The sequence below is a fragment of the Giraffa tippelskirchi genome, chromosome 11 (assembly GCF_054371585.1).
Source record: "Giraffa tippelskirchi isolate mGirTip1 chromosome 11, T2T-mGirTip1v1.2.pri, whole genome shotgun sequence".
Classification (NCBI taxonomy): Eukaryota; Metazoa; Chordata; class Mammalia; order Artiodactyla; family Giraffidae; genus Giraffa; species Giraffa tippelskirchi.
Window position 1 is genome coordinate 132,955,819 of NC_137285.1, and position 27,407 is coordinate 132,983,225.

Sequence of the window (27,407 nt, forward strand, 5' to 3'; positions counted from 1 at the left end):
GACATCTGAGCAAGGTATCATGTCATTCAACTGGAGAGCTATTTCTTGATCAGTTCTCGTTATTTCACTGTGAATATCATTCAAAAAAATATCTACTTCTCTAAATATTCCACTTGGAGGCCTTATATAAATTACTAATTTGAGAAGACATGAATATAGACCCAAAGAAGTTCAGATAACAAATCTAAATCCTTCCTATAAAGATTAAGTTATGGAAAAAAGGCAGCTAATTTTTTTATAGTAGACTAGACACAACACTTGGAGTATCTGTTACGTGCCTGTATTATTTCATCTGAAATACACAAAATGATAATTACTAGCTAAATATTTTTACATGTGAAGAAAAATAGTGGAGAGGTGGAAAGTGTGATTTAAAATATTTAAAATGGATTAAAAAATTAATATTGTTCTATATGTAGCACAAACTGTAAAACTAAATATTTACTCTTCTCCCAAAGAGAACCTTTTTACACTCATCTTTTATGGTTGTTATCATCATATATATTTCAGTTTATGTTAAACTTTTAGTTTGACCAACATTTGAAGTTATCCTGTGTAGCCTAGTGTGGCTTTAAATACTAAAATGAAGGAAATTATCTCAATGTGAAGTTAAAATACATATCTAATTCTATAACATATCCACTTAAAACATGTAAATCTATCTGTTCCTTTTTTAAATTGTTTTCTAACAATTTTGAATGTGCTGTTTGTAGTGATAAAGTTCTCAAATGTTGGATTGTATTAAGTGGCATGCAGCTTACCAAATTTCAAATTCTTTGAAACATAACAGTTATGCTTATTTGCAAGGCAAAAAATAAACACTATAATGTATTTTTCATACTAAGTTTTTCTGTGTATTGTTCGTCACTATAAAACTTTTTGGGAAAAGATTCTTTATTACAGTCTAAATGTTTCACAATTTTGTGAACAAAAAACCCCAGTAATATTGTCTTTAGTTGTCCAACAATTTTTAGTTTCTTCTTAAATTAATTATACTTTAAGTTCATTTGATTCTTTGTGTATACATTTTTAAATTTTTAAGTGAATTTGTTAGCATTTACAACAATAATACATAGTAATGCTGTCACAAATGGTTTTACAAATAAAATATCAGTCGTCAAATGGTTAAATGTCTATCTTTCTGATGTTCTAGTTTCTTAAAACTTGATTTTAAATTGATTTTTAATTAACTCCTATTTCAGTTATATATTTCTGATCATATTACCCTAATTCAAATATAATTAAAATACCATTTTCTAGTAAAATTGAAAATGTGCTTTGTGATTGTGGTGATTGTGCCTCCCTTGTTTGATAAAAATATTCATCTTATGTTCTAAATATGTTTAGTGTGTTTAGATTTTGTGTGTGTTATTAATACTCGGAAAAGAATTTGTTTTAACTGTCAGGTTTTTTTCTCCAAGGTTTGTTAAATTTGAGAATAAAAATTAAAGTGGAATTTCTATGATAATAACCTTTCTTTCTGTGTTGTACTTCTGTTGTAGTTAAGTTACTGTGCACATTTGGGTTTCAGCTATTGAGCTAATTTATTAATACGTGCTAAATATAACATTAAAGGAATGCTTAGCTGGCTGTGGTGAATGCTGCATGGTCGTATCACAGGAGAAAGGAGGATAGTACAGTATATTATGAAAGTAATTGTAATGTGTAGTGTATAATTACATATAGTATGTAATTATTTCATAATAGCACCTTAAGCCAAGTATTGCAAAGGTAATTAAAATGTTGTTCTCAACTACAGTTTTGAAGTTATCGAAGTACCTGTCCTTGATAATGCCTAACTTTTATGCTAAAGATACTATGAAAAAGTAGATTAATTTGTTCTTCATTTTGTTTCATTTCCAGGTGGAGGTTTGGCCGTTGGAACAGTTCTTCTAATTGGTTAGTATAGCATATATACTTTGCTCTTCCCAATCACAGTTTTCTGTTGTGCATAATGATTTTGTGGGTTTGCCTGTTCTGACATTAACTATATAACACTCTACAAGAGTTAAGATAAATTAAAGAGGAATTGCCTTATGTTTAACTTAAATTAAAATATTAATATGAACTTGAACTGATTTAGAAAAATACACGTGAAAATGAAGCTCTTATAATTAAAAAGTGTTCACAGTGCCTTGTCTTCCAGTTGTTTTAAAAAGATGAACATAATGCCTATAGATTTTTCGGAGAATCTCAGTATTTAGAGTGAGATTGTTACAGTGATTTATTTGATAATTTGATGTACACATAAGCCCATTGTGTATATCACAGATTTTTTCCATACTTGTCTTCTTATTCAAAGAAAAATGACAAGGATAAATCACATTTTTGTTCATCTTTAAAGCATCCAAAGCAGGGCAAAGGCTAATAGAGTTTTGCCAAGAGAACGCACTGGTCATAGCAAACACCCTCTTCCAATAACACAAGAGAAGACTCTACACATGGACATCACCAGATGGTCAACACTGAAATCATTTTGATTATATTCTGTGCAGCCAAAGATGGAGAAGCTCTATGCAGCCAGCAAAAACAAGACCGGGAGCTGACTGTGGCTCAGATCACGAACCCCTTATTGCCAAATTCAGACTTAAATCGAAGAAAGTTGGAAAAACCACTAGACCATTCAGGTATCACCTAAATCAAATCCCTTACGACTACACAGTGGAAGTGAGAAATAGATTTAAGGGACTAGATCTGATAGACAGAGTGCCTGATGAACTACGGATGGAGGTTCATGACATTGCACAGGAGACAGGGATCAAGACCATCCCCAAGAAGAAAAATGCAAAATGGCAAAATGGCTGTCTGAGGAGGCCTTACAAATAGCTATGAAAAGAAGAGAAGCGAAAAGCAAAGGAGAAAAGGAAAGATATGCCCATTTGAATGCAGAGTTCCAAAGAATAGCAAGGAGAGATAAGAAAGGCTTCCTCAGTGATCAATGCAAAGAAATAGAGGAAAGCAACAGAATGGGAAAGACTAGAGATCTCTTAAAGAAAATTAGAGTTACCAAGGGAACATTTCATGCAAAGATGGGCACAATAAAGGACAGAAATGGTATGGACCTAACAGAAGCAGACGATATTCAGAAGACGTAGCAAGAATACACAGCAGAACTGTACAAAAAAGATCTTCATGACCCAGATAATCATGATGGTGTGATCACTCACCTAGAGCCAGACATCCTGGAATGTGAAGTCAAGTGGGTAGAAAGCATCACTACGAACAAAGCTAGTGGAGGTGATGGAATTCCAGTTGAGCTATTTCAAATCCTGAAAGATGATTCTGTAAAAGTGCTGCACTCAATATGCCAGCAAATTTGGAAAACTCAGTAGTGGCCACAGGACTGGAAAAGATCGGTTTTCATCCCAATCTCAAAGAAAGACAATGCCAAAGAATGTTCAAACTACCACACAATTGCACTCATCTCACACGCTAGTAAAGTAATGCTCAAAATTCTCCAAGCCAGGCTTCAGCAATACATGAACCATGAACTTCCAGATGTTCAAGCTGGTTTTAGAAAAGGCAGAGGAACCAGAGATCAAATTGCCAGCATCCACTGGATCATCGAAAAAGCAAGAGAGTTCCAGAAAAGCATCTATTTCTGCTTTATTGACTATGCCAAAGCCTTTGACTGTGTGGATAACAATAAACTGTGGAAAATTCTGAAAGAGATAAGAATACCAGACCACCTGACCTGCTTCTTGAGAAACCTGTATGCAAGTCAGGAAGCAACAGTTAGAACTGGGCATGGAATAATAGACTGGTTCCAAATAGGAAAAGGAGTACGTCAAGGCTGTATATTGTCACCGTGCTTATTTAACTTATGTGCAGAGTACATCATGAGAAACGCTGGGCTTGAAGAAACACAAGCTGGAATCAAGATTGCTGGGAGAAATATCAATAACCTCAGATATGCAGATGACACCACCCTTATGGCAGAAAGTGAAGAGGAACTAAAGAACCTCTTGATGAAAGTGAAAGAGGAGAGTGAAAAACTTGGCTTAAAGCTCAACATTCAGAAAACTAAGATTATGGCAGCCGGTCCCATTACTTCATGGCAAATAAATGGGGAAACACTGGAAACAGTGACTGACTTTATTTTTGGGGGCTCCAAAATCACTGCAGTTGGTGTTTTCAGCCATGAAATTAAAAGACACTTACTCCTTGGAAGGAAAGTTATGACCAACCTAGACAGCATATTAAAAAGCAGAGACATTACTTTACCAACAAAGGTCTGTCTAGTCAAGGCTATGGTTTTTCCAGTGGTCATGTATGGATGTGAGAGTTGGACGGTGAGACTGTGAAGAAAGCTGAGTGCCGAAGAATTGATGCTTTTGAACTGTGGTGTTGGAGAAGACTCTTGAGAGTCCCTTGGACTGCAAGGACATCCAATCAGTCCATCCTAAAGGGTGTTCATTGGAAGGACTGATGTTGAAGCTGAAACTCCAGTGCTTTGGCCACCTGATGTGAAAAGTTGACTCATTGGAAAAGACCCTGATGCTGGGAAAGATTGAGAGCAGGAGGAGAAGGGGATGACAGAGGATGAGATGGTTGAATGGCAGCACCAACTCATTGGACATGGGTTTGGTGGACTCCGGGTGTTGGTGATTGACAGGGAGGCCTGGGGTGCTGCGGGTTCATGGGGTCACAAAGAGTTGGACATGACTGAGCAACTGAACTGAAGTGGACTGAACCACCACAACATTCACGATATAAACCATTTCCAACATCCCCCGTAAACTTTCTCAGACCCAAATATTTCCTGGTCCCCAAATACCTAACATCTTTCTAGCACTAGAATCTAGTTTTGCTTTCTCCAGACTATCACATTAAGGCAGTCATATCATATATACTTTTTACATCTGACTCTTTTTACTTAATGTTTCTGAGATTCATGTTGTTGCCCATCTATCAACAGTCCATTTCTTTTGTTGTTGAGTGTTATCTCATTTGTGGACGTACCTTTGTTTTTCCGTTCATTAGTTGATGGACATTTGTGCCATTTCCAGTTTTTGCTTCTGATGGAAAAACTGTCGTAAATAGTATGTGTACATCTGTGTGTGAACATGTCTTGTCGTCTCTTACAGATAATGAGCAGGAATGGAGTTGCTAATTCTTAGGAGTGTTATGTTTAACTTTATAAGAAACTGCCAAACTATTTTCCAAATTTTACCATTTTACACTGCCTCTAGCAATGTAGCAATGCTCCACATTTTTTCAATAGTTGGTATTTTATTTTTATTTCAGCTATTTTAGCAGGAATGTAGTGGTTCTTCAGTGTTTCAGTTTACATTTTTTGATGTTTAGTACCATTGAACATCTTTTCACGAGCTTCTTGAGCATTCATATATCTTCTTTGGAAGACATAGTTATTGTTCCACCTCATTTACTTGTTTTAAGAAAAAAAGATATAAAAGCATATGAGTATGCTTAATATATGGTAGAATTCTGACTATAATTTTTTTCTTTCTTACAGAAGAGGATAAATACAACATTTATTCTCCTTTGCTCTTCAAGTATTTCCTGGCAGAAGGAATTGTCAGTGGCCATGCTTTGTTGGTTGCATCTGCAAAAGAAGACCCTGCTGACATTTTACAGGTATAGAATATATTAATTCAATATTATATTTTGAACGTTTCATGAAAAAAATATTGCTTATGTATATGTAAACAAGATATATATTTGTGTATGTGCAAACTGTATTTAAATATATCAATGGGACCTCACAAGTCTTTTTTTCTCTTAAAAAAATGTATCAGATTTATTTGAACATATGGTCTGATTTTTAGAGTCTTGAACAATTTTTTAACTTAAAATTTTTATCAGAGTGAGGAAATTTTAATAAGCTATTTAAAACTGAGAGTAAATAAAATTATTATTAAGTGATGATATGAGAACTTAATAAACTAGCTAGGTAAAGAAAAACAACTGCAAAATGTTGTCAGATTTTATGTTAACCAGTATTCCAAATGTATAATTTGGAAGAATGCTACAGAAATTAGAAGTACTCATTTATTAAAATTATTTTGTTTTTAGAATGCAAGAAATTATTTTCTTCTAAGAAATAAGCAATAATACCAAAATATGTGATTAAAATATTGAGTTGGCCAAAAAGTTCTTTGGATTTTCCCATAAAATCTTAAAGAACTTTTTGGCCAACCCAGTACTGTATCTTTTTAAGTCAAAGCATACTTTTTACCTCAGAGAAGGCAATCATGACTTTTAGAATTCTTAATTTCTTTGTACAGAATAGGATCTCAGTTTTAAGCCATCCTTTGGTTAGAATTAATAATCTAAAATCATATTTTTCTTCAGAGGATGTTATAATTTCACTGTATAGTTTGCAAAATGGCAAATGAATAAGTCATTTATAAAAAATCTGTAGCATGACAAATACTAATTTATAATAACTATCAAGAGACACCACCAAATTTCTACTCTCAAACATAAAAATTATTGTAATAGTGAGGTCAAAACTAACATGATTCTTTCATATGGGTCAGATTTTGTTTATCAAATTAAAATAAATCCAAAGAGAAAGGTAGGAGGGCATGGCAACCCAACTCCAGTATTGTTTCCTGGAGGATCCCCATGGACAGAGATGCCTGCCGGGCTACAGTCCTTGGGGTTGCAGAGAGTCGGACACGACTGGGCGACTAACCACCAAAGAGAAAACCTTTGTATAATTTTCCCGATGATTCCTTTCTGGTTGAAGAGCATGTTTTCCTTCATTCTTATTTCTTCTATTAATCCTTTGTCATATTTTCTTTCTTATTTCCTATTTTTGTTTCTTCCTTTGTTCCTTTTCTCTTTGGCCTTAATCATTTTGGTCCGTTTCCTGACAGTACTCTGCTTGTGAGAAGCAATGGAGTAAAGGCCAAAATCGCAGTTGTAAAGAAGCTATTATAGGTTCTTCACAGCCCATTCCACAATATACTGAGCCTAAGATTTTATATCAGACGTAGCTGATAGATAGGATTTATAGCTATATAGGAAATTTTTGCCAAGCCATAGGCAGGAAGGCCTATTTCTATGTTGTTTTTAAAATGTTTGATTTTTTTTTTTTACTTCTTCCCTCTTCCAACCTGTGTAACTGATGTTAAAGCCTATACTATACTTCTACATTTTGCCTTAGAGAACTACTTTATTTTATTTGAAAACTAATCTGTGACACCTTTATTAGGTACCTTGATTTGTACAATTCAGTTCAGTCACCCATTTGTGTCTGACTCTTTGTGACCCCATGGACTGCAGCACGCCAGGCCTCCCTGTCCATCACCAACTCCCAAAGTTTACTCAAACTCGTGTCCATTGAATCGGTGATGCCATCTCATTCTCGGTCATCCACTTCTCCTCCCGCCTTCAGTCTTTCGCAGCATCAGGGTCTTTTCTAGTGAGTCCGTTCTTTGCATCAGGTGGCCAAAGTATTGGAGTTTCAGCTTCAACATCAATCCTTCCAATGAATATTCAGGACTGATTTCCTTTAGAATGGACTGGTTGGATCTCCTTGCAGTCCAAGGGACTCTCAAGAGTCTTCTCCAACACCACAGTTCAAAAGCATCGATTCTTAGGCGCTCAGCTTTCTTTATAGTCCAATATCACATCCATACATGACTACTGAATAAACCATAGCCTTGACTAGACGGACCTTTGTTGGCAAAGTAATGTCTCTGCTTTTTAATAGGCTGTCAAGGTTGGTCATAACTTTTCTTCCAAGGAGTAAGCGTCTTTTAATTTCATGACTACAGTCACCATTCTACAGTGATTTTGGAGCCCAAAAAGATAAAGTCTGCCACTGTTTCCACTGTTTCCCCATCTGTTCACCATGAAGTGATGGGACCGGATGCCATGATATTAGTTTTCTGAATGTTGAGCTTTAAGCCAACTTTTTCACTCTCCTCTTTCACTTTCATCAAGAGTTGCTTTAGTTCTTCTTTGCTTTCTGCCATAAGGGTGGTGTCATCTGCATATCTGAGCTTATTGATGTTTCTCCCAGCAATTTTGATTCCAGCTTGTGCTTCCTCCAGCCCAGCGTTTCTCATGATGTACTCTGCATATAAGTTAAATAAGCAGGGTGACGATATACAGCCTTGACATACTCTTTTCCCTATTTGGAACCAGTCTGTTGTTCCACGTCCAGTTCTAACTGTTGCTTCCTGCCCTGCATACAGGTTTCTCAAGAGGCAGGTCAGGTGGTCTGGGTCTGGTATTCCCATCTCTTTAAGATTCGTACAAGTTAGTATTAAAAACTTTCACTGTACTTCACATGTCCTTCTTTGGAGTATGTGAAGGATTTTGCAATTATAAAATAATTTCATCAAGGTTTCTTAAGATATCTAGTGTTACAAGTAAGTAATTAGATTCTGTAAATCTTTTTTCTTTTTTTTTTTTTTTTTTTATAAATTTATTTATTTTAGTTGGGGGCTCATTACTTTACAATATTGTAATAGTTTTTGCCATACATTGACATGAATCAGCCATGGGTTTACATGTGTTCCCCTTCCTGGACTCCCCACCCACCTCCCTCCCCATCCCATCCCTCTGGGTCATCCCATTGCCCCGGCCCTGAGCCCTTGTCTCATGCATCGAACATGGAATGGTGTTCTGTTTCACATATGATAATATACATGTTTCAATGCTATTCTCCCAGAACGTCCCACCCTCACCTTCTCCCTCAGAGTCCATAAAATTGTTCTATGCATCTGTGTCTCTTATTCTGTCTCGCATATAGGGTTATCGTTACCATCTTTCAAATTCCATATATATGCATTAGTATACTGTATTGGTGTTTTTCTTTCTGGCTTACTTCACTCTGTATAATGGGCTCCAGTTTCATCCATCTCAGTAGAACCGATTCAAATGTATTTTTTTTAATGGCTGAGTAATATTCCATTGTGTATATGTACCACAGCTTCCTTATCCATTCGTCTGCTGATGGACATCTAGGTTGCTTCCATGTCCTGGCTATTGTAAACAGTGCTGCGATGAACATTGGGGTACACGCGTCTCTTTCAATTCTGGTTTCCTCGGTGTATATGCCCAGCAGTGGGATTGCTGGGTCATATGGCAGTTCTATTCCCAGTTTTTTAAGGAATCTCCACACTGTTCTCCATAGTGGCTGTACTAGTTTGCATTCCCACCAACAGTATAAGAGGGTTCCCTTTTCTCCACACCCTCTCCAGCATTTATTGCTTGTAGACTTTTGGATAGCAGCCATTCTGACTGGTGTGAAATGATACCTCATTGTGGTTTTGATTTGCATTTCTCTAATAATGAGTGATGTTGAGCATCTTTTCATGTGTTTGTTAGCCATCTGTATTTCTTCTTTGGAGAAATGTCTGTTTAGTTCTTTGGCCCATTTTTTGATTGGGTCGTTTATTTTTCTGGAATTCAGCTGCAGAAGTTGCTTGTATATTTTTGAGATTAATTGTTTGTCTGTTGCTTCGTTTGCTATTATTTTCTCCCATTCTGAAGGCTGTCTTTTCACCTTGCTTATAGTTTCCTTTGTTGTGCAAAAGCTTTTAATTTTAATTAGGTCCCATTTGTTTATTTTTGCTTTTATTTCCAATATTCTGGGAGGTGGGTCATGGAGGATCCTGCTGTGATTTATGTCGGAGAGTGTTTTGCCTATATTTTCCTCTAGGAGTTTTATAGTTTCTGGTCTTACGTTTAGATCTTTAATCCATTTTGAGTTTATTTTTGTGTATGGTGTTAGGAAGTGTTCTAGTTTCATTCTTTTACAAGTGGTTGACCAGTTTTCCCAGCACCACTTGTTAAAGAGATTGTCTTTTCTCCATTGTATATTCTTGCCTCCTTTGTCGAAGAAAAGGTGTCCATAGGTGCGTGGGTTTATCTCTGGGCTTTCTATTTTGTTCCATTGATCTATATTTCTATCTTTGTGCCAGTACCATACTGTCTTGATGACTGTGGCTTTGTAGTAGAGCCTGAATTCAGGCAGGTTGATTCCTCCAGTTCCATTCTTCTTCCTCAAGATTGCTTTGGCTATTCGAGGTTTCTTATATTTCCATACAAATTGTGAGATGATTTGTTCTAGTTCTGTGAAAAATACCATTGGTAGCTTGATAGGGATTGCATTGAATGTATAGATTGCTTTGGGTAGTATACTCATTTTCACTATATTAATTCTTCCAATCCATGAACACGATCACCTCACATCTTATATCTTGGCCAGTTTTCCAGATAGTACACTGATCTCTTCCCACTTTTTGCACTCGTTTCTAAAAATATTTTTTAAAACTATGTATCTTCTTGTATAATAAGATATGAAAAAAATTTAGGTATGATATTATTTAGTTGCAATGGATGTTATTTTGAATACTGCCTTTTTACTTAAAGACTTTTATATCAGTCTTATACATGGATTCAATTGAATTTAAACGATAGCAATTTGATATCAGTACTATTATATTAGAAGCATATACATAAGCAAGCTCTTTTTTAACAACTGGAAATTTTACATCAATCATTTTTTCCTTAGATTCATATTTTTTTCACTCATTCCTCATAGAGTTTTGTCAGAATGTTATATGTTTTATATTCAGCATATTTATTAATAACCTTATGATAGTTTTTCTGTAACAAAACTTTTATATTTAAATTTATTTTAATCTTCTTGTCTCAAAAGAATCTAAGTTTTAAACACATTTCTTCTTGTTTCCATCACCATTACAATTACTGTTGCATGCAGTGTATCAATAGACATAAAAATGTTTGTACTAAATTGCTTCATTAAGACGTATCAGTGCATGAATATTGCTAGAATTTCATGGACAGAATGTAGCATCAACTCTATTCATATTTTTCACTTTTGCAGATGTGAGCAGTTCATAGTTAAATAAAGAATAGAGAGAGTTATGTTATTGTATTATTATTTGGTCATTAAGTTGTGTCCCAATTCTTTGCAATCCCTGTGAACCGAAGCTTGCCATGCTCCTCTGTCCATGGGGTTTTCCAGGAAGAATACTAGAGTGGTTCACCATTTCCATCTCCAACGGATCTTCCCATCCCAGGGATCAGACCCACGTATTCTACATTGCAGGTAGATTCTTTACCCCTGAGCCACCCTGTCCCTCAAATTATCCTTTTACTTTTTCTGAGTAATACACAAAAAAGAAATCACACGATGTCCATCATCATATATTATTTTAAGTTCTTTGTCCAATTTATTAGGTCCACATAAAATTTTGCTGAAAACAAATGAAGAGAGGGTTGTTTCTCCAGTCATTAGAACATTCACATTTTCTGTACCAAATAAATATTTTAAAATTGTCTTTTTGTTTGGTGCGGTGAAGATGCCCCAAGTGCTCTGTGGCAATGAGAAGTAAACCTTTCACTTATGAAGCGAGAAAGGGGAATAGGGAAAGGGGAACTTGTACATCTATCATTGGCACATTCTCTCTGAGGTCATTTTTTCACTAGAGTATTTGTTTAAGTTGAAAATCTAGGAATTGATCCCTTAAAATTCTCGTGATGAAGTACCTCTTTCAAAATCTTCATATACCCCAGGTTTAAAGACTCCCAATTTTTGACAGTTAAAACGAATTGAAACAAGTCATCTTACCTGATTCAGATTAATTTTTCCAAGTTTAAACTACCACATGCCCAATATGATTAAGTCCAAATATTGATGTAGCCCAATGAACCTGTATTTAGTCATCTCTAAAGTACACTAATCTATACTCTACTTAGTGTGATACTAATTATTATTCATTTCACATCAGTTTGGAAAAAAGCATATTATATTTGGATTTCAAAACTGGAGGAATAACTTAAGTTGTTGCTGCTCTTTGGAAAAACTAGACGAAGTTTATCTCAGGCAAAAGAGTTAAATTAGCATATTGAACTTAAAATTTCTTTTATGAAAATTATGCCTATGTAATGTCACATTCCATGTACATGCAGACTGTCTTATTAGAAGAAAAGAAACCATTAGTGATATTTTCTATTAAATATTATTTTAAAGATGATTATTTGAGATAAAGTCCCATTGATATATCTCTGGATTTTTTTCTTTATAAGAAGTACTGTTGGTTTCAATGTTGAGAAATATTTTACTTGACTTTCCAGTATTTGAATTTTCACTGTTACTGAGATGTAATTTATAACAGCATGCTAATTAACCTCTTGGAACTTAAATTTATCTTATATTTCAAGAGAAATAAATGTTAAAGTGGTATGACCATTTATTTTTAATGTCTTGAGTTTCTCTTGCTGTAACTTACAGTAGGTGATTTTAAATGAAGAACGTGTTCTAATGTCATCAGATCTATTTTACTTTATTTCGTGCACTGAGAATATATTATCAAAGATAATATAAATACTCCACAAAAACCTAATGGTCTTAGACATTAGATTTACTTAACGTACACTGCAGATTTGACACTACAATTTTCATTCTTCTGTTTATAAGTAGCCTAGAACAAGTTGTTTTTATGTGAATAGCGTTTGCTTTACAGAACAATTTAATATTTATCAATAATGTATTCAATGAAGTTAAATAGTAAATTAATCATTAAGTTGAGTGTGTAATCCTCAGGAAAAATTTATCTTCTCTTATTTTAATGCCATTATTTGCTTTTAACTAATATCACTTGTATAGATGAGTAATGAAATTAGTTAAAGGCTGTAAATGCTAAATAACATGCACACATAGCATTCCCGTACATTAAAAATTTATTTAGTGATTCATTTTTATTTTACTTTTGATTATGTTCTTGTATTTCATGAAGCTCTACTCTGAAGGTATGTCTAGTTTTTGAGTTAATAGAATCTTCACTCATCAGTAATGTTTCTTCTCTTTTTTTTATAATTTAAAAAAATGTTCATTTGATGGGGAAATACTACTTTGTTGCATGTTTCTTTGTTTACAGTGAAGCAGAGTATTTTCCCCTATGGTCATTAGTTTTCCGCATTTCTTTCTTTTTATATAATTGTTTTTTTCTCTATCTTTTTTTTTTTCTCATTGCTCTGTATGAGCTCTTTACATATTATAGCTGTTATCCCTGGATTATATAAAGGGTCCTTGCTTTGCACATTCTCAGAGTCTAAGTCCCTGAAATTATAAGGGTGCACAGGAATATCAAATTTGCCAAAATACAAAGATAGGCCCTCCTGGGCTGCCTTTCTATAAACTCTGTCCCTCCTCCCACATTCCTCACACATAGCACTAGCATATTTTTTCACCCTTCATCATTAGATTTGTAGGTTGGTCTGTTCCTGTTAGCCGTATGTTAAACATTCTTGAGTATAATCCAAAACAATTTCTAATGTGGCCGAAGATGCAAAATTCCCTGAAGTTGATCACTGTAATCAGGGAGAATTATTTGAATCCCATGCAAGTCTGCTGGCTAATGAGAATATAGAAGAATTCAGCCAGTTAACAAAGTCATGTTTTTTAAATTTTCAAACTTGTCATCTTCTGTTTCTTACATGTTTAATATATAATAGTAAAACAGTATTTAACTTAAAAGAATAATATGTCATTCTCATTTTTTTGTAAGAAATTAGAAAAAGGGTTGTTTTTAACGTACATATGTTTAATGTGGTCCCATTAGTGTTGACACATTTGAAATAGACTGGATGAGAAAATTATGGATAATAAAAATTTCAGTTATGTATATTCTTCATAATACTAGTACATAGACAAAGTTTTAACATCTCAGAGAAAAATAAAATACTTCTGTAATTTAAAGTGAAATGTTAAATACTAATATAGATAAGTAATACTTTCTCACCTGTAAGAGTAGGTATAGATATTATGTATTTTCCACATCCCATTCAGTTGGGATTTCAGTGTGCCCAACTCAGAGTTATACTGAAAACTTTCTTACATCAAACAGCTCAAAAATGAATGATCGAAACCCAAGGCATTAACAGTGTTTAGAGATACAACATGGAGGGGGAGGATGCTATAATTGTTTAGTTTTAATTTTGTGATGTATGATTGGGGATTTCTAGAACCTATAACCAAGGCAAATATTGCTGGTACAAGAAAAGGGAAAAGACAGTCTTATAGACCATAATTAACTTAAAACTGTATGTAACTAAAAGACAAGTAAAGGATAAAAAGCCCCTTCAGCTGCCTAAGATATGTTATATAACCACCCAGCAATTTATCCATCATCCTTTGAAAACATATTCATGCCTATTGTAGTCAAAGCTTCAGGAAGTCGGCGGTAAGATGTAAACGCTGAAAAATTACACCCCTCAGAAAATCCTATAGAACAATATGCATGATGTTGTTAAAGCTTTTAAAAACAGATATTGTAAGTATTTTGCAGTTAACTTTTTTATCTAAAAGAATCTTCTTGATCATCTCAAATATAGTGATGGGTATTCTCTATGAAAACTTCCTATGGAATGTCTTCTAATATCGCAAAATTACATTTTTATGGTAAAATATTTAAACATTTATCAGTATATAGGCGGATTTTTATATGAAATAAAAAATTATAAACACACTTGCACACCCAAACATTTCTTAAGAACTTGAAATCATGCTAAAATTTCTCTGTTATGTTCTTTTCATAATGTTTAACAATATGATGGTATGTGTTACTACTTAAGGAATTAAAGAAAGTAAAATATCAGAAGTAAATTCAAAATGCTGTTTCATAATATACTAAAGTCAGTTTTAAAACTTAATTTGAATGTTTCTAGTGATAACATGCCAGAGAGGTAATATAGGTTCAGGAAGAGATATCTAGTATCTAGAGCAAAGACTTGTTGCATTAACTTTTTGAGTTATCTATTACATATATTATGCACTGTCTAACATCAGCCACAGTTACAACAGAGTGGGAGGCTAGAATGCTTGTAAGAAGCTTCAAAGTTGTATGTTTTAGTGTGTACCCAGGAAAAGTACATGCTTTCCAGCAGGAGTGCCCCACCTACCTTGATGTTTAGAAAAGGCACACGGCATATGATATTTTTTTAACATCAAACATGTTGGTCAATAAATATTTCAAATTTAATATCAATTATGATGAAACTTCCCATATTTGCTATTGAGAAAGTCTTTCATAATTGAAAACGATTGTTTATAATAATCATAAGTCATGGAGTGAGTTTCAATTCATTTAAAATAAACTTTATTCATATTTGATGAATTAATAAAATACTTTGGTCACTTTTTCACTTGGTAACAAAGTAATGAAGTGTGAAAATTTAGTTTAACATCTTCAGAATTCTCTTTTACAGTCTTTTAATCCATAAGTAAAGGTTAAACTTATATCTTGATCATTTAAAAGCATTATTTTAAGCCTCAAAATATCAGCCCCTTACTCAAATATTGAACTAATTTGTTAAGATCTTATTTATTATAACTTGTGTCTTTTCCTTTATTTGACTCCTTGGTTTTAATTGAGATCAGAGCCATTGGTTTATAGTTAGATAAAGCAGTATTGAGCTTCCCTGGTCGCTCAGCTGTTAAAGAATCTGCCTGCGATGTGGGAGACCTGGGTTCGATCCCTGGGTTGGAAAGATCCCCTGGAGAAGGGAATGGCTACCCACTTCAGTATTGTGCCCTGGAGAATTACCATGTACTGTATAGTCCATGAGGTTGCAAAGAGTTGGACATGACTGAGCGACTTTAACTTTCACAAAGCAGTATTATTTGCTAAACAATTTAATGTTTGAGTTACTGATAAAAAGATTTCTTTTCCTTCTCTCAGTTTGGTGTCATGATTAAGTCTGTTTGCCATCCATCTATTATTTACTGATCATGAAACAAAAATTAGATATCTTGTGAGTAGTCAGTTTCCTCTTAATACATTGTAGTACTATCTGGATTTTCTGAGTATGGAGAATACAAAAATGTCTCGGATCCAACCTGCTTTTTTTCAGTGCCAAAAATTGAAACAGGTATAAAAATGAAGTTAAAGAAACATCCTTTGGTTGACCAAATTTATCATTAAGCATTTTTTTAAATTATGCTCATCTCCAAGTTGTAGTTTTATGATTCAGAACAGAAGTAACAAATAATGTTATAAATAATTTTAAAAAGTTTTCTAGCCCTTCTATATTCTACTTTGCAAGCTTAATGCATGCTCAACACCTTATACATTACACACTTTCCCACACATTCTTGACTTTTTCTAGGCTATATAATATTTAGTGTGTGTCCTGTCAAAGCTAGCTTGTCACTGTATACCTTTGTTTATAATATAAGGACAAATATTAAAAGATCTTTGAAGGCAGAGCTATAATCAGAATATGTTCCCTTCTCTTCTTTGTCAACATTTTATTCGTTCAGAAAATTATCAGACTACAAGCTTTTCAGTGCTTACAACTCTGAAGTGCTAGTAAAGCCGGAAATTTGCTGTTTGACCCTAGGGCTTCACTCTTTTTTAATCCCTCCCTAGCTACTTGTGAGAGCTTATTTAAAATTCTGAGTTCTCCCCTGGCAGCCACAGTTACAGCTTCTTTGGCAAATTAAAAAGACTAAGAAAAAACATGGAAGGGCTCAGTACTGCTTCCAGTGACCTACATTTGTAGCCAGCTTTTAAAAGATGACATGTGCCTTATTTTCCAACAAGGAAATCAAAGATAAGATAAAAATATAAAAGAAAATAAACCCACCTCTCTGTCACTAGCTAGTGAGAACATTTTTGATATAATGTTGAAATGAACACACAGTTGGCCTTGACGTTTGTGTGTCAGTCAACAAAAGAAAGGAATTTTGCATGCAGAAAAGTGGCCTAAGTTATATAGCAAAATGCCACACTCTGTAATAGGATATTTACCCTCAAGAAGATGAAATATACTTGAAATCTGAGCTTAGATTTTAGTTTCTGTGTGGCTACTTAACTACCTTCAGAACCTTGCACATGTCACTTAACCTTTCATATTAAAATAGTAATAATATCTGCCTACTATATTCTAGAGTTCCAAATCAGAAATGAAATATCTGAGGTTTTTGTTTTCTGAATCTTAAAGCATCTATTCCAGGCTTCATATTTACTTTCAAAAATTTTATTTTGAACCCATAAAAAATGGATGGTTGTGAATACGTGATGGTTTTGCTGTACTCAAATGTTTAAATCTTGGAACTGTAACATAGGAGTTTTATCATTCTTGGAAAAGAAGTCATACAAAGTCAAAATTGAGAATATTAGAAAGAGGGTTCACTTTTCTTCTGATTATTTTTTCTGAAAAAGTATTCAGAAGGGAAAGGATTCAATTCTTTTGAGGGGGATAAATGACTTGAAAACCGGAGCCATTCAAACTAAAAGAAAATCTGCCTCCCAAATTAACATGCTGTCCCGTTTAATGAAACATTAAAGGACACCATAGGAGTAGAAAGGCAGTATACCATCAAGGGTCGTAAACTAAATAGACAGTCTGTGAAGACTTATTATGTATAAAAAGATAACTCTACTGTTGAAAACACCCCCCAAAATAGGGCTATTTCTCCAGCTAGTGTTGGGGTGATTCTTTGAGTATTTCTCTTCTGATTTAAGTTCTGTTTATCAGAAACTGACAGGCAATTTCAGAAAGCCTTAGTTCCTCACATCCATCTTTTCACATTATGGTATATATTAATGAAATCACAGGCATTTGAAATGTGCTGATTGTGGGTGCATACATTGAGTCTAAAAGTCTGCTAGATTTCAAAAACAGGATAGAGAGTATTAAAATGAAGACTTAAAGTAGAAGTAGAAAATAAATCTGAAACTATGACGTGTACTTCTCAAGTTTGTCTTTTAAAATAGACTATAACATACAGGGTGCTGTAGAATTTTAAAAAACCTATTTTATGCTCTTACTTACCTCTACTTCTCGGTAGTCAAGGAACAAAAAGAGAATGAGTTCTGTTCTACTAAAACCAAATATACTGCAGAAAATAATTTTCACATTTAATAAAAATAAAATTATATCCAGTTTCATTTAGTGCCCACAGTACCCTAAGAATTTTTGTTTGTGACATTTTCCATAAGTTTTGTTTATTCTGAAAAAAATTAAAAATATATAATATCAAATAAATAAAACTAGTCACTTGTGTGCTTCTGAGTTACGAATTTAACTGATCAGGACCCTTTAAATGAAGATAATGCCTGATTGTGTTCCTAACTGAGATTTCTTTGACAATAGATATCCATAAAACTTTGAAGTATTTCTTTTTGAACAATGTAAAAATTCTGTGACCTTGATTTAATAAATGATTATAAGATTATTGTCACTTTCTTAACTTTTAAAATAACTATATTTAGAAATGTTTTAGTTACACTAACCGTTTTCAGGGTTTAATTTATATTCAGTAAAGACATTTAATACTTGAAAAGAATCCTTCTGTAACTTATAATTATATAATTTGTTTGCTCAGTGTAGAGTTTCATATGTCATGTTTTCTTAAAATGGGTTAATATACACTCTTATACAGTAAACATTTACTGAAAGGAGTTACTACATAAGATCTCACTAACTAAACCTATTAATACTAGTGATTAAGTGGAGCATTTAGTCTACTTTTTAAAACAATTTGCAAAATGTATTGTAATTAAGATATGTCCTATTGTAAGGACTACATTGTTCACTGTTCATTATTCTTTCTCTAAGTAGGAGCATAATATAGGTAAAAATATACATATGCACACTTACGTATACACACATACATAACACATACACACACACAGAAGTTCACATTTTTAACAATAATAGTTACCTAATTACGAACTCTCTTCACTTAACTTATATCTCTGGGTATGAGTTTTATTGGTTGTACAGTCAGAACTAGATTAAACATTGACAACTGAATATGTAAACTTGGCTTTATAAAAAAATCTAGAAGGGAAAACTCTGATTTTTATGAATAAAAATATTAATAGATTCTAGCAGTGCAATCTAGCTTCTCTATAAGTAAAAGCGTGAAATTTTAAGCTTTCTTCTTAAGAAGTCTGAAGTGAAGAGACTGTTTTGAAGGAGTATGTAATACATATCTTACATTTTGATTTATAAAATCATAAATTTTGTATCTAAGTTGATGTATTAAGGAAAATTGATAAAACTAATATAGACCTCATAGAGACTTGTTCTTAACAGCTTGGAAGTTATTTTTTTATATATATGTGAGAAAATAATTATGGAATCTAATATTAGAATGCCAAGAAACTCAGTGCATTTCCCTTTAAACTTCTTTTGGTCAATACCATCAATAGACAGTGTTGAAACCTGCAACTGCTTTGGTTAAGACTAGAAGTACTGTTTATGTATCACCAGGCATACTGCTAGAACCTAGATAAGAAATGTAAATTTATGTATACCTAATCTTCCCATTCTCACTATTCGACTGCAGTAGGAACTCAAGGGTTAATACATGTCTAAATGCTTTGAGATTCTTCTATGACTGGTGCTCCTACAAATGTGATGCTTTAGAATGTAATATTTCTAAATGATTATATTTGCATTTAATTGAAATTATTTTCACTTAGTGCAACCCTTTCTCTTCATTTCTGAATACTGTAGTGCAGACTTCCATTTTCTGTTCTTCATGTATCCTCCTCCTTCCCTCTATCTTAGTCAAGAAAATTGAAAAAGAGATTTTTCCAGTCTTCTCAGCACATTTCTGGTTCACATGTTAAAGGCTCCCACAAAGGCAGCACCTAAGCAAAAGATTGTGAAGCCTGTGAAGGTTTCTGCTCCTCTAGTTGGTAGAAAACGCTAAGTTGGCAGATTGGATTTTTAAATAAAGATCTGATTATAACTAAAATAAAAAAAGAAACATGATAAGGATAAGGATGATCACGTGATAAGGATCAGTGGGAGAGTATCAAGAACACTGCTCTGACCCCAGTGGTTTCATTTTCTATTTTTCAGATTCATATAATTAATGTAGTTTCCAAATCACAGGCATCAGTCTTGTCTGCTTACCTTGGTTGTTTAGTATGCTGATATGAAAGTGTTTTTCACCATTCTTCTTGTAATATCAGTAATTTTGCTAAATTTATATCCAAGAAATAATATCTGAAATTGCACCAAGATGTTCCCTAATAGGTACTGCATTTAGTTTGGTACAAGATAATTCACTAATTGCTAATCTTAAAATCTGTGAGTTTTAAAAACTTTTCAATGTAGCATCAACTACACCCCAAGATCTTCTGACTTGTTCCATTCATCTACATTTCTGAATGCTTTTAACAATTAAAGTCATTCCTCCCCCCATAGTTTTGAATAGTTAAATGAAGATAACGTGGAGAACATACCTTTAATTTACAAATATTCGGTTTGGTATTTAGACTATGTTTTTATTTAGATTATGATAATCAGTAATATCGTTGGATTTGTGTCTCTTTCAAACTTTCAGAAAATAAATATTTCCTCCAAAACCCCCCATAAATCAACAAAGTAATATGCTTACTGATACATGGATAATGCTTAAGTAGTATTAATTATACAGTTACCAAAACCTGCAAGGATCAAAAGATTTTATTTTTAAGAAGGATTTCTCATGCTGCATGGATTATGTTGCTACATAATAGCTCAGTAGTACTTCTGCTGAATTGTAAAATAGCTTAGAGAGGAGTATGATGCCCATAGTTGGTGTAATGCATTGGTAATTAAGAGGGTGGGAGGTTAAGCTTCATTAACTGCTGAGGGATTGTATCTTGGGTTTTATTATGCCCTAGAGAACATAAAAAGTGAGAAGGGTCAAACTGTTGGAATCAGATTTTGCTTGTGCATCTGCCAAAACAAAGACCACAAAATAATAAAGTGGTAAGCACAAAATGACATGAATTGAAAAGGGAAGAAATATATTTACAGCATCTTGTGGATAGATAAATGTTTCTGGTAAAAAAATAAAATATAAAATACTGGAGTATATGTTGGTATTGCAAGTTAGTAATAATTTCATTTCTTATAGCTTTTAAAAAAATAGAATAAATAGTTCTTTTTGTCTAAAGTATTGCCAATTTCTATATTCTTGTTAATTTTCTAACAATATATTTGATTAAAAGATATATTTTATACTTTCCATACTATCTTCTGTGTGGAACTTATGATGCCTGCTTTTTATTTTTATTTATTGATGTTTATGATCCTCATTACTAAATATATGGGAACTGTAAGTACCAGATTGTAAAAAAGAACCAAAAATGTGATATTCTTTCTCTTAGAAAGCGAAGATATAACAGCCATACATTGTGTTCTGTTGGTGTAGTGGGTTAGAAATCAAGACTGGGGATTTTCAAAAATGATGAGGGTGGATGCTGATCTGTGATTGACGGCTATAATATTTGATTATTAAAGAGCTTATTCTCAGCATTCTCTCAAAATAGACATTTTATCAAAACATCAATCAAATTTTTTGTTTGATTAGATACAGGCATTGCAACAAATGGTAGAGATTACAGATACAGTGATCATCTCTGTTAGGGTCAGTGATTCGAGCAGGGTAGATCGATGATGGCATACTACAAAAATATTAGGGCTTACAAATAAAACAACAGATTGAATGTAAACTTTTACAGAAATTTCTGAATAATAGAAAACAAAAAGAACCAGAGTATTTCTTTTTTCCAAAAATATCATTTTTTGTATATCTTTAAATCACTCATTTTTCACTTGAAGAGAGCAGGAAAATGGATTTCATATTTTATATTCCTTCAGTTGCTCAGTATCATGTTATATTTTTAGTTCCTTTCATTTCTTCATGTTTAGTCCTTCGCTTTCTTGTTCTACTTTTTATTCTCTTCCCAGCAGTTCTTTTTTCCTAACAGTCTTATTGAGATGTAGTTGACATATAACTGTATTATTTTAAGGTATACAATGTAATGATTGGATATATGTATGCATTGTAGAATAATAGCACAATAAGTTTAGTTAATGTCCATTACCTCACATTTAGAATTTTTTCTTGTGATGAGAACTTGTAAGATCTACTTTCTCAGCAGCTTTCAATTATACACTGTTGTTAACTATAGTCACCATGCTATACATTTATCACATACAGAATCATTTATCTTATGACTAGAAATTTGTACCTTTTGATCACCATCACCCATTTCCCTGCTTCTGACAACCACCAGTCTGTTCTCTGTTTTTATAAGGTCAGATATTTTGGATCCCTCATCTAAATCAGTGTATGTAACATTTATCTTTCTCCATCTGACTTATTTCACTTAGCAGGATGCCCTCAAGTCCACCATATTATCACAAATGGGAGAATTTCCTTTTATTTTTTTTAATGGCTGAGTAAAGTTATATATACATAAAATATTTTGTTCATTCATCTGTTGATAGATACTTAGGGTGCTTCTGTGCCTTGACTATTGTAAAAAATGCTGCAGTAAACATGGAGGTACAGGTAACTCTTTGATATATGATTTCATCTCCTTCAGATACATACCTAGAAGTGGAATTGCTGGATCATATGACAGTTCTATATTTAATTTTTTGAGGAACTTCCATACCGTTTTCCATAGTGGCTGCACCAATTTACATTTCCACCAACAGTTCACAGTTCAGTTGAGTTCAGTCGCTCAGTCATGTCCAACTGTTTGTGACCCCATGAATCACAGCACGCCAGGCCTCCCTCTCCATCACCAACTCCCAGAGTTTACCCAAACCCGTGTCCATCGAGTCAGTAATGCCATCCAACCATCTCATCCTCTGTCGTCCCCTTCTCCTCCTGCCCCCAATCCTTCCCAGCATTAGGGTCTTCTCCAATGAGTCAACTCTTCGCATGAGGTGGCCAAAGTATTGGAGTTTCAGCTTCAACATCAGTCCTTCCAATGAACACCCAGGACTGATCTCCTTTAGGATGGACTGACTGGATCTCCTTGCAGTCCAAGGGACTCTCAAGAGTCTTCTCCAACACCACAGTTCAAAAGCATCAATTCTGCAGCACTCAGCGTTCTTCACCGTCCAACTCTCACATCCATACATGACCACTGGAAAAACCATAGCCTTGACTAGACAGACCTTTGTTGGCAGAGTAATGTCTCTGCTTTTAAATATGCTATCTAGGTTGGTCATAACTTTCCTTCCAAGGAGTAAGCGTCTTTTAATTTCACAGCTGCAATCACCATCAGCAGTGATTTTGGAGCCCCAAAAAATAAAGTCAGCCACTGTTTCCCCATCTATTTGCCATGAAGTGATGGGACCAGATGCCATGATCTTAGTTTTCTGAACGTTGAGCTTTAAGCCAACTTTTTCACTCTCCTCTCTCACTTTCATCAAGAGGCTCTTTAGTTCTTCTTCACTTTCTGCCATAAGGGTAGTGTCATCTGCATATCTGAGGTTATTGATATTTCTCCCGGCAATCTTGATTCCAGCTTGTGCTTCTTCCAGCTGAGCGTTTCTCATGATGTCCTCTGCATAGAAGTTAAATAAGCAAGGTGACAATATACAGCCTTGACGTACTCCTTGTCCTATTTGGAACCAGTCTGTTGTTCCATGTCCAGTTCTAACTGTTGCTTCCTGACCTGCATACAGGTTTCTCAAGAGACAGGTCAGATGGTCTGGTATTCTCATCTCTTTCAGAATTTTCCACAGTTTATTGTGATCCACACAGTCAAAGGCTTTGGCATAGTCAATAAAGCAGAAATAGATGTTTTTCTGGAACTCTCTCGCTTTTTTGATGATCCAGCGGATATTGGCAATTTGATCTCTGATTCCTCTGCCTCTTCTAAAACCAGCTTGAACATCTGGAACAGTTCACAAGGGTTCCGTTTTCTCCATTCCCTTTTCTCCACATCCTTCCCAGAACTTGTTATCGCTTATCTTTTTTATAACAGCCATTGTAAAAGGTACATTAAATAAAATATATTTTTTAAAATTTTATGTTTAATGAAAAATGTCTAACAATATGTCTAATAATGTCTTCATTAAAAGGTGTTACCAATTTTTAATTTTTACACTTTCTATGTCTTCATTCCTTTTTTATACTGCTGAATTGTATCTTCAGATTATTTCCTTCAGAAAAGTTGGTGACGGGTAAGCTTTTGAATCACTGTATGCCTTTTTGAAACATATTTTGTGTTTAGAGTTAATAAATAATCTTCCTGGATGGAAAATTCTAGGTTTAATATCAGATTTCCTCATATTTTGAAAACATTTTTTTCCTTGTCATTTAAAATCCAGCATTACTGAAATATCTAATGCAGTCTGTCTCTTGGCCACTAGTAACCTCTAGTCTGCTTATCATCTTAATAGTTTGCCTTGTCTAGAATTTCACATGTGTGGAATCATGTGGTATATAATGTTTTGTATCTGTCTTCTTTCATTTAACGTAATGATTTTTAGATTAACCATATTCTTATATGTATCAGTAGAGTTTCTTCCTCTAACTAACTTTTTTAGCCATTTACCAGTTGACGGACATCTGTGTTTCCCCTGTTGACTTAGATGAAGTTGTGACCATCCATGTACATGTCTTTGTATGGACATGTTTTCATTTCTCTTTGGCAGACACCTAAGAAGGTAATTGCTGGATCATATTGAAAGTGAATGTTCACGTTTTAGAGAAATTTCCAAACTCTTCTCTAAAGTAGCTGCACAGTTTAGCATTTACCAGTGGTGTGTAAGAATTCCAGTCGCCTGCTTTCTTTTTAACAGTTGGTGTTACCATTTTTTAAATTTTAACAATTCCAGTGCACATATAGTGATAACTCGTTGTGGTTTTAATTTGCATGTTCCTAATCATTAAAGGTTGAGGGCATGAGGAGAAAGGGGCAACAGAGGATGAGATGATTGGATGGCATCATTGACTCAACGGACATGAGTTTGAGCAAGCTCCAGGAGATAGTGAAGGACAGGCAAACCTAGCGTGCTACAGTCCACGGGGCCACAGAGTCGGACACAACTGAGCTACTGAACAGCAATAACAATCATTAATGATATCGAGCGTCTTGTGTTTGCCATCCATATATCTTTTGGTAGAGTGTTCAACTCTTTTGTCCACCTATTATTGGACTGTTTGCATTTTTGTCATTGAGTTATGTGTTCTTTTATATTCTGGATATAAATTCTTTATCAGATAAGTGTTTAGCAACTATCTACTCCCAATCTATAGCTTGCTTCTTTGTTTTCTTAACAGTGTCATTTGAAAAACATTTTTAAAGTTCAGTATATTTCCTGCTATGTTTTTGTCCTATTTAAGAAAAATTTGAATCACTTAGAGGTCAGCAAACTTTTCTTTAAAGGACTAGTTAGTAAATGTTTCTAGCTTTGCAGACTATGTGGTCTCTGTTACAACTAGTCAGTTCTGCTATTGTATCACTAAGGCAGACAGTTCTTAAACAAAGGAGGATGACTGTGTTATAATAAAACTGTTTACAAAAGCAGGTGACTGGTTGGATTTGGCCCAGTTTGCTGATTCCTGGATTGCTTAAAAACCACTGTTTTCTCCTCTGTTGTTTTCTAAGAATTTGTTGTTATCCTGTCTCTATTAAATTGCCTTGGCATCTGTGTAGAAAATCAATTAAAAAAATATCTGAGTCTCTTCCCTAACTTTCTTTTCTGTTCCATTGAATCATACATCTATCTTAAATGGACTTCATCTTTCTCTTTTTATGTCTTGAAATTAGGTATTTTAAGTCCTAACTTTCTTCTTTTTAAAGTTGTTTTGGCTACTATAGGGCTTTTGCATTTCTGAATAAATTTTAGATTCAGCTCAGCAGTTCATATGAAAAAGCTTGCTAGAATTATTCTTTTTCTTCTTACTTTCTTCCCTCTGTCCTTTGTTGTTGATAATTTCCCTTACTATCTTCAAGTTCATTGATTAGCGGCCTACTCATGGCATTTCCTTTCTATATTGTTTTGAACTAATTCCCTTAATTTTACTGCTAATTTAATGAAATTGTTGTTTTTAATGAGTTAACTTGTAATCCCTGCTATTATAAATTATGCTCTTCTTTTCTATCAAATGAGTTTTTATTGGATATCCAAATATATAGATTACTACATTAAGCAAACCCCTAAACAACAACATTAAGCAAAGGAAACAGCAATAATAAAGACTCAGAGGGAGAGAAGCTCAGGACTTACTGGGTTAGCACCCATTGTCCACTCTGTAAGAGAGCGGTATGAAAGAAGGTACAAACTACAATCTTATCTTCTTTCTGAGATACTTAAGAGTCAACTGAGAGCTCTATTGCTACATACCGCCCTGAGCCAGGAGAGGGAATTAACTAAGGAAATAATTACAGAGAAAGTAAGGAGGAGGAAGAGCTGACAGAAAGGAAGGAAAGAAGAATGAAAGAGAATAACCTGACTTCTTATATACTTTGAGTTTGACATGTAGTTGAACATTCAGGTAGAATATCCAGAAGGCCGTTAAAAATCTAAGTCCAGAAATTACAGAATGATTGGAAACAGATTTGTTAGCCATCATTTATTACACCCTCAAACATTTATTTTGAATGCTTACTGTGTGCCCGACACTATGTTATAGACTGAATGTTTGTGTTCCCCATCCCTCCCCCTGGGGAATACATGTCCTCCTCTCATGCAAAATACATTTAATCCAACCCTGTAACCAGTACTGACTGAACATGTGACACCAGGCAAGTTAGGTTGTTCCATAGTACAGCGGTGGGACAGGCATAGGAGAGACATTTCAAACCCAAGGGAGAAATCAGAAAGAAGGAATGGATGATGGATCCCAAGCAGGTCTTAAATTTAACAAAGCAAATTTCAAAAGATTTTCAGGCCCAAGAATACACCTCTTTGGTTCAATCCTCTGGCTCCTAGACCCTCTGGGGTGGTAATTTCACACCTTTTCAGCTGGTCAGTCGGTCAGTCAGTCAGTTCAGTCACTAAGTCGTGTCCGACTCTTTGTGACCCCATGGACTGCAGGGCACCAGGCTTCTGTGTCCATCACCAACTCCCGGAGCCCGCTCAAACTCATGTCCATCGAGTCAGTGATGCCATCCAACCATCTCATACTCTGTCGTCTCTTTCTTCTCCTGCCTTCAATCTTTCCCAGCATAAGGGTCTTTTCCAATGAGTCTGTTCTTCAAGTCAGTTGGCCAAACTATTGGAGCTTCAGCTTCAGCATCATTCCTTCCAGTGAATATTCAGGACTGATTTCCTTAAAGATTGAGTGGTTTGAACTCATTGCTGTCCAAGGGACTCTCAAGAGTCTTCTCCAATACCACAGTTCAAAAGCATCAATTCTTCAGCACTCAGCTTTCTTTATAGTCCAACTCTCACATCCATACATGACTACCTGAAAAACCATAGCTTTGATAGATGGACCTTTGTTGGCAAAGTAACGTCTTTGCTTTTAAATTTGCTGTCTAGGTTGGTCATGTCTTTTCTTCCAAGGAGCAGGCGACTTTTAATTTCATGGTTGCAGTGACCATCTGCAGTGATTTTGGATCCCAAGAAAGTAAAGCCTCTCGCTATTTCCATTGTTTCCCCATCTATTTGCCATGAAGTGATGGGAC

General features: G+C 34.3%; 1 protein-coding gene across 20 annotated transcripts in view; it reads left to right on the forward strand.

Moving 5' to 3' along the window:
- The window catches only part of ELP4 (elongator acetyltransferase complex subunit 4), a 225,989-nt gene that overhangs the window by 11,269 nt on the left and 187,313 nt on the right, over nt 1-27,407 (forward strand). For 14 of the 20 annotated variants that reach the window (XR_014069375.1, XR_014069373.1, XR_014069376.1 and 11 more), the window contains exons 2-3: nt 1,864-1,899; nt 5,477-5,598. Coding sequence is in view for 15 of the 20 variants with exons in the window: in XM_081544096.1 (XP_081400222.1) it covers nt 1,864-1,899; nt 5,477-5,598 (158 nt within the window). In the remaining 5 variants the exon portion in view is untranslated. Of the gene's footprint in view, nt 1-1,863; nt 1,900-5,444; nt 5,599-27,407 lie in introns of all 20 variants that reach the window. The other 6 variants (XM_081544085.1, XM_081544082.1, XM_081544093.1 and 3 more) reach the window with 2 other exon arrangements.